Consider the following 10,189-nt stretch of genomic DNA (forward strand, 5'->3'; position numbering starts at 1 on the left):
GGCTGTCTCCACTCCATTGTTTTATTATGTACAAACGCTACAGAACGAGGGGAGCAGACACGCGTGGGGTAAGAGGGGCCCGGTGGGAGGAGTTCACAGGGCAGACGGTGCAATGGGGCCGGGGGAGCAGCACACAGGCCATATCTATAGGGCAGGAGAGGCAGGAAGGGGTTAAAAACGAGATCCAAGCCAGCCAGATCGCAGGGAGGTGCGGGGGTGTCGTCCACCTTCTGATTTCCCCCCAAGGTCACAGTGCATGCAATAAAATATATGTACAGGAGCTGGATCCTTCCTCTGTAGGGGCCCTGAGGGTCCAGAGCTCCCTTCTCCTGGAGGGAAGCCAGTGGCGCCCCCTGGCGTCCAGCCGGGCTCGAGCCACATGGGCAGGAGCAGGGGTCAGTCCCAGCCGTTGTCTTTGATCATGTGGTTGAGTTCAATGATGTACTTCCCCTCTTTGTACTTCTGGCTGCTCTCGAAGGCCTGTTCCTGAAAAGAGGGGAGAAGACATCATCCCCGGAGCAAGGGCTTTACCAAAAGGGATCAGGGTTGGGGAGCAGGTATGACTGGCCCCATTTTACATATAATGAAACTGTCATGCAGAGAAGCCAAACCACCTGGCCATAAGACAGACAGCTGGTAAATGACAGAGCCACATTTCTCACTAATGGGACAGACCCAACTCTCTGAATTACTGGTACTTTTTAAGTACTATTGTTGGCTCCAACAGAGAGGATACGGAAGTTTCTAAAAGATCCAGGGATTACAGACTGGTAGCTAAATGCCAGTTTTGTCCTACACATGTGTTTTGTTTGGCCAGCAGATAGTTCAGTAAAAATAACCTTAAAATACGAAAACACAGGTGGGCCAGGCTCACTCGTTTGGCAGAGACTGTCCCCTCCCTCCCCAGAGCTCTCCTGCCCCTTTTGCAGACCCCCAGTATCTGCTTGGCCCTGCAGCACTTGAATTTTTGACCTCTGGATCAGGCCATCTCTTTATCTGACAGAGGTCCAGAGAGGTTGAGCCACCCATCTGGGGACACAAAGGAAATCTGTGGCAAGGCCAACGGTGAACTCGGGTTAGGGCAGCCCGCCTGGGCCATCCGCCCCCCAAAGAGGCACCACAGCTCCAAGGGATGCCTGAGGAGTCCTGGCCCTTGCCGTTTCCCAAGAGCATCTTCTTTTGCCGCATCTGATCTGATCCCCATAACAATTTTGGGTGCGAGGTGGTGGCTTTCTCCTCCACTGCCAGATAAGGCAATGAGACTCAGGGTAGTGAAATCAGACCCTGGACAGCAGCTATGGCAATGAGGGCAGTGAAAAGGAGGCCGTGGACCCAAGCTCCATGTTGCTGTGGGGTCTTGGGCAACATCTCTAAACCCCTGAACTTCTCTAACCCCGCAGTGGAAGCTGGCTGTCAAGGACGTGGAGTTAAAAACAAACAAACAGAACACACAACCAGGATTCTGGTCCCTATGCTTTTCCTCACAGTTGTGTGATCTTGCAGAAGTTACCTAACCTCTCTGGGCCTTCTTTCCTTCTGGAAAGTGGAGTTAATAATAGACTCTACCTATAGGACTGTTGTAATGACGGCATGGGCTAATGTGTACCAAGCACACACAACAGTGCGTGGCCCATAAGCACTCAGTAAATGGTCATTCTGCTGATGGCCTCATCTCTAAAAGGGGGGTGCATGTGTCTGTGAGGAGAGGGATGGGCGGAGAGAAAAAGTCTAAAAGCCCTTGCAGGATGTGACAGAAGAGAACATGGTCAGGGGATGAAAAGACAGTCCGACTGGTGGGAGCTGGGCCTGTGCGCTGAAACATGAGTGCATAACTGCTTGTGAGGAGGAACAGGTGATGTGAGGTTGGGTCAAAGGGTAGCCTGGGGTCACAGGTCACAGACTCACATATTTCCAGCCCAAAGTCGTCTTGCAGTTCTCGCAGTGGATGTCAGCGACAGCATGGAGGCCTGTCAGCAGCACCCGCTCCTCGGCTGGCCCGCAGCCCACGTTAACCCTGCGGGGACATGGGGGCAGTCCCAGGGAGGGTCCCGCCATCACAAAGCCCCCCTCTAGCTCGTATCCAACTGTGTCTGTCCTTAGCATCCAAGAGAAGGGCGATCACATCTTCCAACCTGAATCAGGGCACTCTGGGAGTCTCAGCATGATGCCAGGGGTCACAGGTCACAACAGAGGTCAGGGAAAGAAAGAAGGGGGACCGAATACTCACACAGAGTTGAAGAGGTAGGCACGCCCCTGACTGCCCTGGAAGGACTAAAGGGGGGGGGAGGGAGAAAGGAAGGGAGTCAGGGCTATTGGTGGAGAGTTGCCAGGTACCCCTTCTAGCCTCTCGTTCTAGCCCCAACCGGGACCTGGTTACCTTGGAGATGAGGTCGTCGTGGTTGGCCAGGTGAGCGCGGCAGTGGGCACAGCTATACCTCCGGTGACAGTCATCCAAGTAGGCCTGAAACGTCTTGGGCTTTGAAATCCGCACCATGGCGGGGGCCGGGGGCAGTGGCCCCACGCGGGGAGCAGCCCACGGGGAGCAGAGGGAGCCCAGTGCCTGCCGGGGAGGGAGGGAGTGGGCTGTCAGGACCCGGGCCACACACATGCAGGCACACCCAGGGCCGTGGGGACTCTCTGTCACACTTGGCTGCTGTCTCCTCTCCCCAGAGCCACCAGCTTCTCCAGGGGCCAGAGCCGGCTCCGTTTTGACTCACTGAGGAGGCCCCAAGTTGCATCACGGGGAAACTGAGGCTTGGAGGAGCCTGAGGTGAGTCACCCATCTACTTCCGGCCTCACCCCTGCTGACCTGGCAACTGAAGCTGGAGGAAGGGGCTTTAGAGTGGATGAGCTGTCAGTTCTGGTTTAGGGGGAAGTATGGAGGGGGTGGGAACTGGATGGTCCTTAGGACCTCACCTGAACTGCCAAGGGCGGGGGGTGGGGTGGGGGAGGGAAGCGGCTCCACTTGAGGAACAGGGAGTTCACCTGCGGAGAGGGTCCCTCACCTGGAGAAGGCAGAGGCCCTCACTGAAGGTGGGGGGGTCACCTAGGAGGGGAGGGGCTCTTACCTGGGGGTGGGGCGCCGAGGCCTCGTCTGTGCCGAGGGGCGCTTACCTGCAACGCGGAGCCTTACCTGAGACCCCGGGGCTCACCTGGGGCGCGGGGCTGGGGGGCGGGCGCCGGGGAAAGGGGGCAGTCCTCGCTGGCGGGGCGGGGGCGCGGGGCGCCGCGCAGCCGGGACGATGCGGGCCTCACCTCGCCTGGGCGCGCGGGGGCCCGGTCCGCCGGGGTGGCCTGGCCTGGGAGTGGGGGGCGCTCCTGGTGGGCGCCGTCCCCCCCGGCCCGGGTTCGCAGCCGCCGCGACTTGTTTACACCGAGACCAGCTGCTGCCGCCGCTGCGGCGGGAGGGGGAGGGGGCCGGCCTCTGGTCCCGGCGGTCGCCGTGGCCAATCGGCGCGCCGCATGCAAATGAGGGGGCGCGTCACACAGCGGCCAGCGCAGGCCCGGGCTGCCCTTCCCCCTGCTCTCGGCTCTGGCCGGCCCGGAAATGCGGCTGCGGCCCGCAACCCAGCCTGCCGGCCCCGCCGCCCGGTCCGGTGGCGCGTCTGGCCTCCCGCGGTGCTCGAAGGGGCCGGCTCTGCGGTGCCAGACCTGGCGCGGGGTTAGGAGGGGGATGGTGTCTGGACGCACGCCCCCGGGGAAATAATAGCCATAATTATCTGCGTTTAACCACCGCCCGTGCCCCAGTCTCTTAATCCCCGCAGCAATCCTATGAGGCAGCTTTTGCTATTGTTCCCATTTTACGCGGGAGCCGAGGTCAAAGAGGTCCAGCAGCTCTGCCGAGGTTATCCGGCTGGGAAGAGGCAAAGCTGGGCTTCACTTCGGTCGGATTCTGTTTGGTAGGCACCAGGGGAAGGCTCTTGGAACAGAAGAGCTAAGGGTGCCCATCTGTGTTAGACCTCTGGGAGCCGGAGCCTCGGAACATGGCAGTTCCTAGTGTTGAGTATCACCTCTTCCAGGCAGCCTCCTTTGATGCCCTTGCCTCTGCAGGTCGCGTTAGTTTACAGATGCTTCTACCTACTAGATGCTTCTACCCTACTAGACTTTTCTTATTCCCTGCAGTGGCCCCAGGATGCAGACTGGCCTAGAGTAGTCAACAAATGTTGGTGAAATGCGACTTGGTCAGTGAATAAGGTACTAGGGCTGGAGAGTGCTGAGGAGTTTGGGGGAGCTTCTGGCTCACATCTGGGAGTGGAAGGTTGGAACGGCTGAGGCAGCAGATGGGCACCGAGGACTCAGCCTAAGGCCATGTCTGCCCTCTGCAGCCTGGCGAGGAGGCCCACAGGGCCAGATGATGTCCCTTGCTGTGTGCCTAGGGCTCTTCACAGCCTCAGGAGAATGGAACCCGAGGCTCTGAAGGGGCAGGAGGCCTTGCTCCTTCCTGCAAGGGACATTCCTGAGGAGAGTGGAGGCCAGGCTGGCACAGGGTGTGGTCTGGAATGTCGTGGAACCAGTGGGTCAGGCTGGTTAGGGCCCCAAACTCTGGCCCTAGGCTGGCCTCTTCTGCCCTCAGTTGCCATCTTTGCAGTGGGCTAGGATCTCCTCCCACCCGTGCCCCCTAAACACCAACACGTGACTCGAAAGAAGATATTTATTGGGGAAGAGGCATAAAGGAGAGGGGGAGAGACTCCAGGCTTTCTAGGAGGCCTGGGCAGCTCTTCCGTGGTTGTCCAGGTAGCGCCTCAGGGCTGTGGGGTAATCGGTTATGACGCCGGTGGCCCCCAGGCCGTAGGCTGCTTCAAAATCCGACTCTTCGTTAAGGCACCAGAAGATCACCTGAGTGGGGACGGAGGGGCTTATAGTTCCACACGGTTTCCCTGGAACTTGCCCTCGCATCTAGATGCTGGGAGCTCTCCTCCTCCGTGGAGACCTCCCAGCGGTGGGATGCCGGGGTGGATTGTTCGATCGTCAGGAATTGTGCAAGCTGCTTATTAAATAGAGCCATTAGGAAATACTCAATTATATAAACTTGGAATTCCATAAATGATCTTAAAAATGAAGGTAATAAACACTCAAAACTCTTCCCTTCCTAATGATTTTACTACACGTGACTATTACCTCCGCTCTGGAGGTCAGTCACATCCGTTGAATGTGTCAGGTGGAGATACCACCCAGACTCTGCTCAGCGACTCCCCGTTGGCTGCCGGGAACCGGACGGGGTGAGAGTACGCACACCAGGCAAATGATCTATTGCGCACACCGGAGCCCCTCTTCCTCCCCCGCAGAGCTGCTGTGGCACGTCTGCGAGCAGGCCACTGTCCCCGTGTTCTACACCTGCCCTGTGGCCCGCGTCCTCTTGTGGGCATGGAGGTGGGGAGAGACGGTATCGTGCCCTGGGCAAGTCACCGTGACGAAAGGGAATGATGGTCCAACCTCCAGAGTTGCAGTGAAGACCCTCGGAGTTGGGGGCGGGGGGGGGGTGCTAATCTGAAGGAGGTGTGTCATCCCCGTGCCTCAGTCACCCCCACGGCTGGGCAGCGGAGTCCTGGCCTGTCCGCGAACTCCGCCAGCGACGCCCGACACCTGGCAGTGACAGCACCTGCCTCCCGAGACTCTGCTTCGCCACACGGTGGCCAGAGTGACCCTTAGTGGAGTCAACCCAACTGGATCAGGCCTCTCCCCTGCTTCCGGCCCTCGAAAGCTTCCCTTCCTCCAGGCTGATGTCCCGGCTTCTTCCTGCCGCTCACAGGCTGCCTGCTTCAGCCTCTGCTGCCTGCCGCAGCTCCCCCTGCGCCACTTCCTCCACACTGCAGCCTGCTGGAACCCCCGTCAGTGCCTCCCACCCACCTGGCCTCCGGCTCCGCCCGGCCTGCATGCTGAGCCTCCTGCCGGAGATGCTGTCCCTTTCCCCTCCCTGCGAGCCAGCTCCTCACTTCTTCTGGAAGGCCTCCTTGGACCCTACAGACCACAGCGCTGCTTCCCTTCAGTCCCCTTGGTGCCCTGTGATTGTCTGCCTCACTTCCTTCCTCTGCCCGATTCGATGGTCAGCTCCCTGCCACCGCAGTGCCTGCGACGTAGCGTAGCCTTCTCAACAAAGGTCTGCTAATTAAATGACCTGGTCAAAGTGGATGCCCAGGGGAGGGCCGGGGAGTAGGCTGGGCTGCTTTTTCCCTTCTCTGGTCTTTCCCGAGCCCCACTCCCCCTCTCCTCAGGAATCGGGACATCAGTTCAATACACCGTCATCACCCACATCGTCATGATAATGGCTAGCACTTCTCAAGCATTAAGAAGTACCAGGTGAATACACCATTGCCCCCACTTTACAGATCAAGAGACTGAGACTCCAGAGGTGACCTGCCAGGTGATCCGGTTGGTGGGTGGCAGAGCTGTGACGGGGATGCTTTGCTAGGCCCACACTGTGAACCACCCACTTGCTGAGGGGGTGGCGGTCAAGGCTCACCTGCACTCCTCGCTGTTCCAGGTGTTGGATGAGACTCTTCCTCATGATTAACCTGGTGGGGAGGGGGTGGCAGAGGCCACAATGAGAGGGGGCTAAACAGGGCAGTGGGAGGTCTCCACGGGGACCCGCCCCCCAGTATTCTTGCCCCCTCACCATTTGGAAACCACAGCTGCCAGCTTGTTCAGCCCAGGGGAGGAAAATGGGAAGTAGGTCCTGCAAAGAGGTGGTGTCACGGTCAGTCCCCTGCGTCTCACTCTATCATGGGGTTGGGGTGATAGTGACCCCTGGCCAGTGTCACCCTGGCTCCTCTAGAAGAACCTTTGCAGTTGCCCAGATGAACAAGTCCCCTGTCGCTCCGTGACAGTCTGCTCCCACATCCGTGCCTCCATACACTGAGAGTGTGCCCCCCGCCTCGCCGTTTTACACAAGAGGAAACTCAGTTTTGGAGAGCCGGAGTGACCTGCCCAAGGTGTCACAGCACATCTGTGCTGGGGCCAGGGCCGAGACCAGAACCCCGCTTGATTCCCAAGCTGGATGCACGACCTGAAGGTCCCGTGGTTGGGCCTGACCGGCTTCCTGTGGCCAGACAATGCTCGGCGGGTCTGCTACTTGCCCTGATTGGCCCACTTCAGGGAAGACTCTGGAGGCCCTTTATAATGTCCCAGCGCAGGCTCTGGAGTCAGGCCCAGGCAAACTCGGGCCCTGCGCTTCCAGCTGTGTGGCCTTGAGCAAATTACAGAACCTCTCTGAGCCTCAGATTCTCCATGGGGACCGTGGGGGTCACGAGTCCTGTAACTTCTGGGTTGCTGCAAGGTAAAGCTCTCATCAACTAAAGGATGTGAAGACACTTTGCAAACCCTGTATAAAAAGTTATGTACACGAAGTTCTGTAGCCTAGTGATGTCTTTGTGGCAAAGGATTGTGGGGGCTGGCTGGGAGCCTCCCTCAGGACAACAGAGGGGAGAAGAGAACACTAGAGCTGCCAGAGTTCTCAGAAAGGGGCCAGGCTTAAGAGCTGGCGAAGTATCCAAATTCCTGGTACTTTACCCGGCTGCTACTTTGTTAATCCTGGTCCCCCAGCAGGAGAAAGCTTGCTTTTCCTTTTGAGAATCAGAGAATGATACTATAATTGATAAGTATTTGTCTCCCAGCCACACTGTAAGCTCAAGGGGGCTTTATCACCCCCCCAATCTTATTTACTAGTGTAACTGCACCTGGAACAGAGTAGACATTCAATAAATATTTGTTGGATGAAGGGATGAATAAATGAATACTTTGTCCAAAAACTCCATCCACATCAACATGCATCTGCATAGAGTTTCAAGGGGTTTGAGGTGCCCCCCCCTTTAGTATTCATGAATGCTCGCTGAGAACCACTGTCTTCAGAGGACCTTGGGGGTTGTCCTTGAGGATGGTCAGGGAGCTGAGGACCCTGTGTCATGGGGCTTGAAGTGGGGGGGGGGTATTTATCTGAGGACAGAAGCATCTGGGGGCCTGGGGGAGGATGCAGAAGGGAAACGGGGACCCTGTGGGTACCTATTGATGATGGTGGGCAGGAAGCAGATGAAAAACCTTTCCGGGATGTGGACGAAGGGCAGCAACCCCAGGTAATAGACCAGCACCAACCATAGTCCTCGGCTTATCGTGAAGGCAAACGGCATCTCGGGGTTCTGGGAGGCAAGGGGAAGTGAGAAGGCTGTAGGCCTGCTTCTGGGAAAGCAGAGAGGAGCCTCAGGCTGCCCGGGGAACAGTGCTGGACATTCAGGAAGCTCTACCACCTGCAGGATCAAAGCTGTGATCTTGGCCCAGTGTTCAGGCCTAACTGCACCCCCCAGTTCCCGCCAGCATGCCTTTGCTCACACTTCTCCCAGCACCTCTCCTCTCCAAATCCTCCCCTTTGAGATCCTGCTTGGGGCCAGTTCCTCCACAACCCCCCAGACCTGTCCAGCCTAGGCCCCTGGAGCCCCCAGCTCCCGGGAGGAGGGGCCGCTGGAGTAGGGAAGGCACAGGGACTCACAGCAGCCCGGCACTTCCTCATGACTGAGCTCTTCTCCGAGGCCCAGATGGTGATTTCACTGCGGTCAAAGTGCCTCACCAGGCCCGCTACCTGCGAGGAGGAGGAGGAGAAGGGGATGAAGGGGAGTCAGGCCTCTCTCCAGCCCCGGGCCCCTGGCCACCCCTGCCCGTCGTCCCACCTTGTTAATGAGCTCTTCGTTTACTGCTTTGACCTCCACACTCATGGGCATCCGAGGGAACCTCCGGAACATGTCCTCCAGACTCACCATGCGCCGGTCTGTCCCGTGTGCAAAGTGGCCTGGGTGGGTTGTGCGAGAGGGCTCAGACCGCGATGGGTGGGATAGAGTGGGAATCCAACAGGAGGGACAGAGTCCCAGAGGGGAAGAGAGGGCAGGAGATTGACGCTATGCCCCCACTGGGTGAGGTCACGCTCCTACCTGGTGAGAAGTAAACCTCCAGCTCCTCCTTGTAGAGGGGCAGCTCCTGGGGAGAACAGGGGGCAAGTCACCAGAAGGCCCGCGTGGAAGCACGGTGGCTCTCTGGGTACGGTGGGGGGCCAGGGCGAGGCCCACCTCAAAGTCCAGGCTGCTCACGTCCCTATTCACGCCTGACTGGCGAGACAGGTTCTCGTCGTGGGACACCACCACCACGCCATCCCGGGTCAGCTGGCAGTCGAGCTCCAGGAAGTCGGATCGCTGTGCCATGGAGCTATGGGAGCGAAGGTCAGTGCGGGGGGCCCAGGGCAGAGGGGAGCTAGGGGCAGAATTCACGGCAGGATGCACAGGCTCTGCGCTGCACACCTCCAGGGGGGCCTGGTCCCTTGAACTAGGGAGTGGCGCCCCCTGGCGTCACGCGGTGCACGACCGCAGCCGGCAGCCTGGGTGGCAGGTGCACGCACTCACTTCTCCATGGCCTCCATGGTGTGCTCCAGTCGCTCTCCCGATCCTGTGCGGGGCAGCTGGGTGGGTCCCAGGGGCCTGGCCTCCCTCCTCTCCCCTCACCCCCTGCCTCTTCTTCCGCCTTCCCCACCCAGCTCTGCCACCCTGCTCTCCTCCTCCCTCGGGCTCTGCCTCTTTCCATCAGCTTGCCGCCCAGCCCTCCCCCGCTGCTGTCCACCCCGGCACCTTGCTTCCCTGCTTCCCTGTTTCCCTGCTTCCCGACTCCACCCTCCCTAGCCGCCATCACCATCCTCCCTTTCTACCCGCACCCAGCTCACCTGCTCGGTGGGCCCCCAGGCGCGGCAGGAAGGCCGGCGCCCAGGGCGTGTGCAGCAGGCGAGGCCGGCGCAGGAAGAAGACGGAGAGCATGACATAGCTGCCCAGGGCGGGCAGGGCATAGTACAGCACCGGGCTCATGGCCACGCTGCTTCTCGGGGCTCCTGCTGTGTGCACTCTGACGTTCCTGACGGACTGTGCTGCCTCCGCTGACAGCCGGCCGGTGTAGTCTGGCTCCACCGCTGGTCCTGGTCGCTGCCACACCCCTGGGACCTGCTGAGCCTGCTCCTGGCCTGGGGCCAGGCTGCAGGGCTCAGCTGGGGATGGGGGGAGGTAGGAGGAGAGGCTTCCGGCAGCCAGGACTCTCCCACCTCTAAACCCTTCACAGACCCCAGGACCCAGGCTCCCCTTGGCCACACTGTGGGAAACAAACTCCCCACCACCCCTGGGTCAGCTACAACCTTCCCCCCTCCCACGGGTGCTTGTGGCCAGGGTATCCA

The 10,189-nt window shown here is 59.4% G+C and overlaps 2 protein-coding genes across 7 annotated transcripts; both read right to left on the minus strand.

Moving 5' to 3' along the window:
- Positions 1-3: 3 nt before the first annotated feature.
- On the minus strand, positions 4-3,390 carry YPEL3 (yippee like 3). Of its 4 annotated transcripts, none has more exons than XM_087869099.1 (5): positions 3,256-3,390; positions 2,378-2,560; positions 2,228-2,271; positions 1,906-2,014; positions 4-486 (listed from the first exon to the last, which is right to left on the minus strand). In XM_087869099.1, the coding sequence occupies exons 2-5, from the start codon at positions 2,492-2,494 to the stop codon at positions 397-399; spliced, it is 360 nt and encodes a 119-aa protein (XP_087725225.1). In that variant the 5' UTR covers positions 2,495-2,560; positions 3,256-3,390; the 3' UTR covers positions 4-396. The 4 variants fall into 4 exon arrangements, with proteins under 4 accessions (XP_087725225.1, XP_087725228.1, XP_087725229.1 ...); XM_087869102.1 differs by lacking the exon at positions 3,256-3,390 and adding an exon at positions 3,153-3,250; XM_087869103.1 differs by lacking the exon at positions 3,256-3,390 and adding an exon at positions 3,069-3,092.
- A 1,247-nt stretch (positions 3,391-4,637) lies between these two features.
- GDPD3 (glycerophosphodiester phosphodiesterase domain containing 3) lies at positions 4,638-10,126 on the minus strand. Of its 3 annotated transcripts, none has more exons than XM_045785934.2 (10): positions 9,692-10,126; positions 9,378-9,420; positions 9,048-9,183; positions 8,913-8,958; positions 8,655-8,773; positions 8,477-8,566; positions 7,996-8,129; positions 6,614-6,673; positions 6,461-6,512; positions 4,638-4,836 (listed from the first exon to the last, which is right to left on the minus strand). In XM_045785934.2, the coding sequence occupies exons 1-10, from the start codon at positions 9,828-9,830 to the stop codon at positions 4,699-4,701; spliced, it is 957 nt and encodes a 318-aa protein (XP_045641890.1). In that variant the 5' UTR covers positions 9,831-10,126; the 3' UTR covers positions 4,638-4,698. The 3 variants fall into 3 exon arrangements, 1 of the variants encoding a protein (XP_045641890.1); XR_006777512.2 differs by having other exon boundaries at positions 4,800-4,836; positions 6,614-7,266; positions 9,692-9,966; XR_015727225.1 differs by lacking the exon at positions 4,638-4,836 and adding an exon at positions 7,074-7,266 and having other exon boundaries at positions 9,692-9,966.
- Between the last annotated feature and the right edge of the window lie 63 nt (positions 10,127-10,189).

Source organism: Ursus americanus, chromosome 2, assembly GCF_024610735.1.
Source record: "Ursus americanus isolate L20-20 chromosome 2, mUrsAme1.1.p, whole genome shotgun sequence".
Lineage (NCBI taxonomy): Eukaryota > Metazoa > Chordata > Mammalia > Carnivora > Ursidae > Ursus > Ursus americanus.

What these genes read in the sequence shown, in the direction of transcription:
- YPEL3 (XM_045785938.2), bottom strand. Translation starts at nt 2,608, where the DNA reads ATGTGTGTGGCCCGGGTCCTGACAGCCCACTCCCTCCCTCCCCGGCAG. An exon ending in ACGACGACCTCATCTCCAAG is followed by an intron (nt 2,272 to 2,377) that starts GTAACCAGGTCC and finishes CCCCCCCTTTAG; the next exon opens with TCCTTCCAGGGCAGTCAGGG. An exon ending in GCCTACCTCTTCAACTCTGT is followed by an intron (nt 2,015 to 2,227) that starts GTGAGTATTCGG and finishes ATGTCCCCGCAG; the next exon opens with GGTTAACGTGGGCTGCGGGC.
- GDPD3 (XM_045785934.2), bottom strand. Translation starts at nt 9,830, where the DNA reads ATGAGCCCGGTGCTGTACTATGCCCTGCCCGCCCTGGGCAGCTATGTC. An exon ending in ACGAAGAGCTCATTAACAAG is followed by an intron (nt 8,567 to 8,654) that starts GTGGGACGACGG and finishes TCCTCCTCGCAG; the next exon opens with GTAGCGGGCCTGGTGAGGCA. An exon ending in CTGCCCACCATCATCAATAG is followed by an intron (nt 6,674 to 7,995) that starts GTACCCACAGGG and finishes ACCTCTTTGCAG; the next exon opens with GACCTACTTCCCATTTTCCT.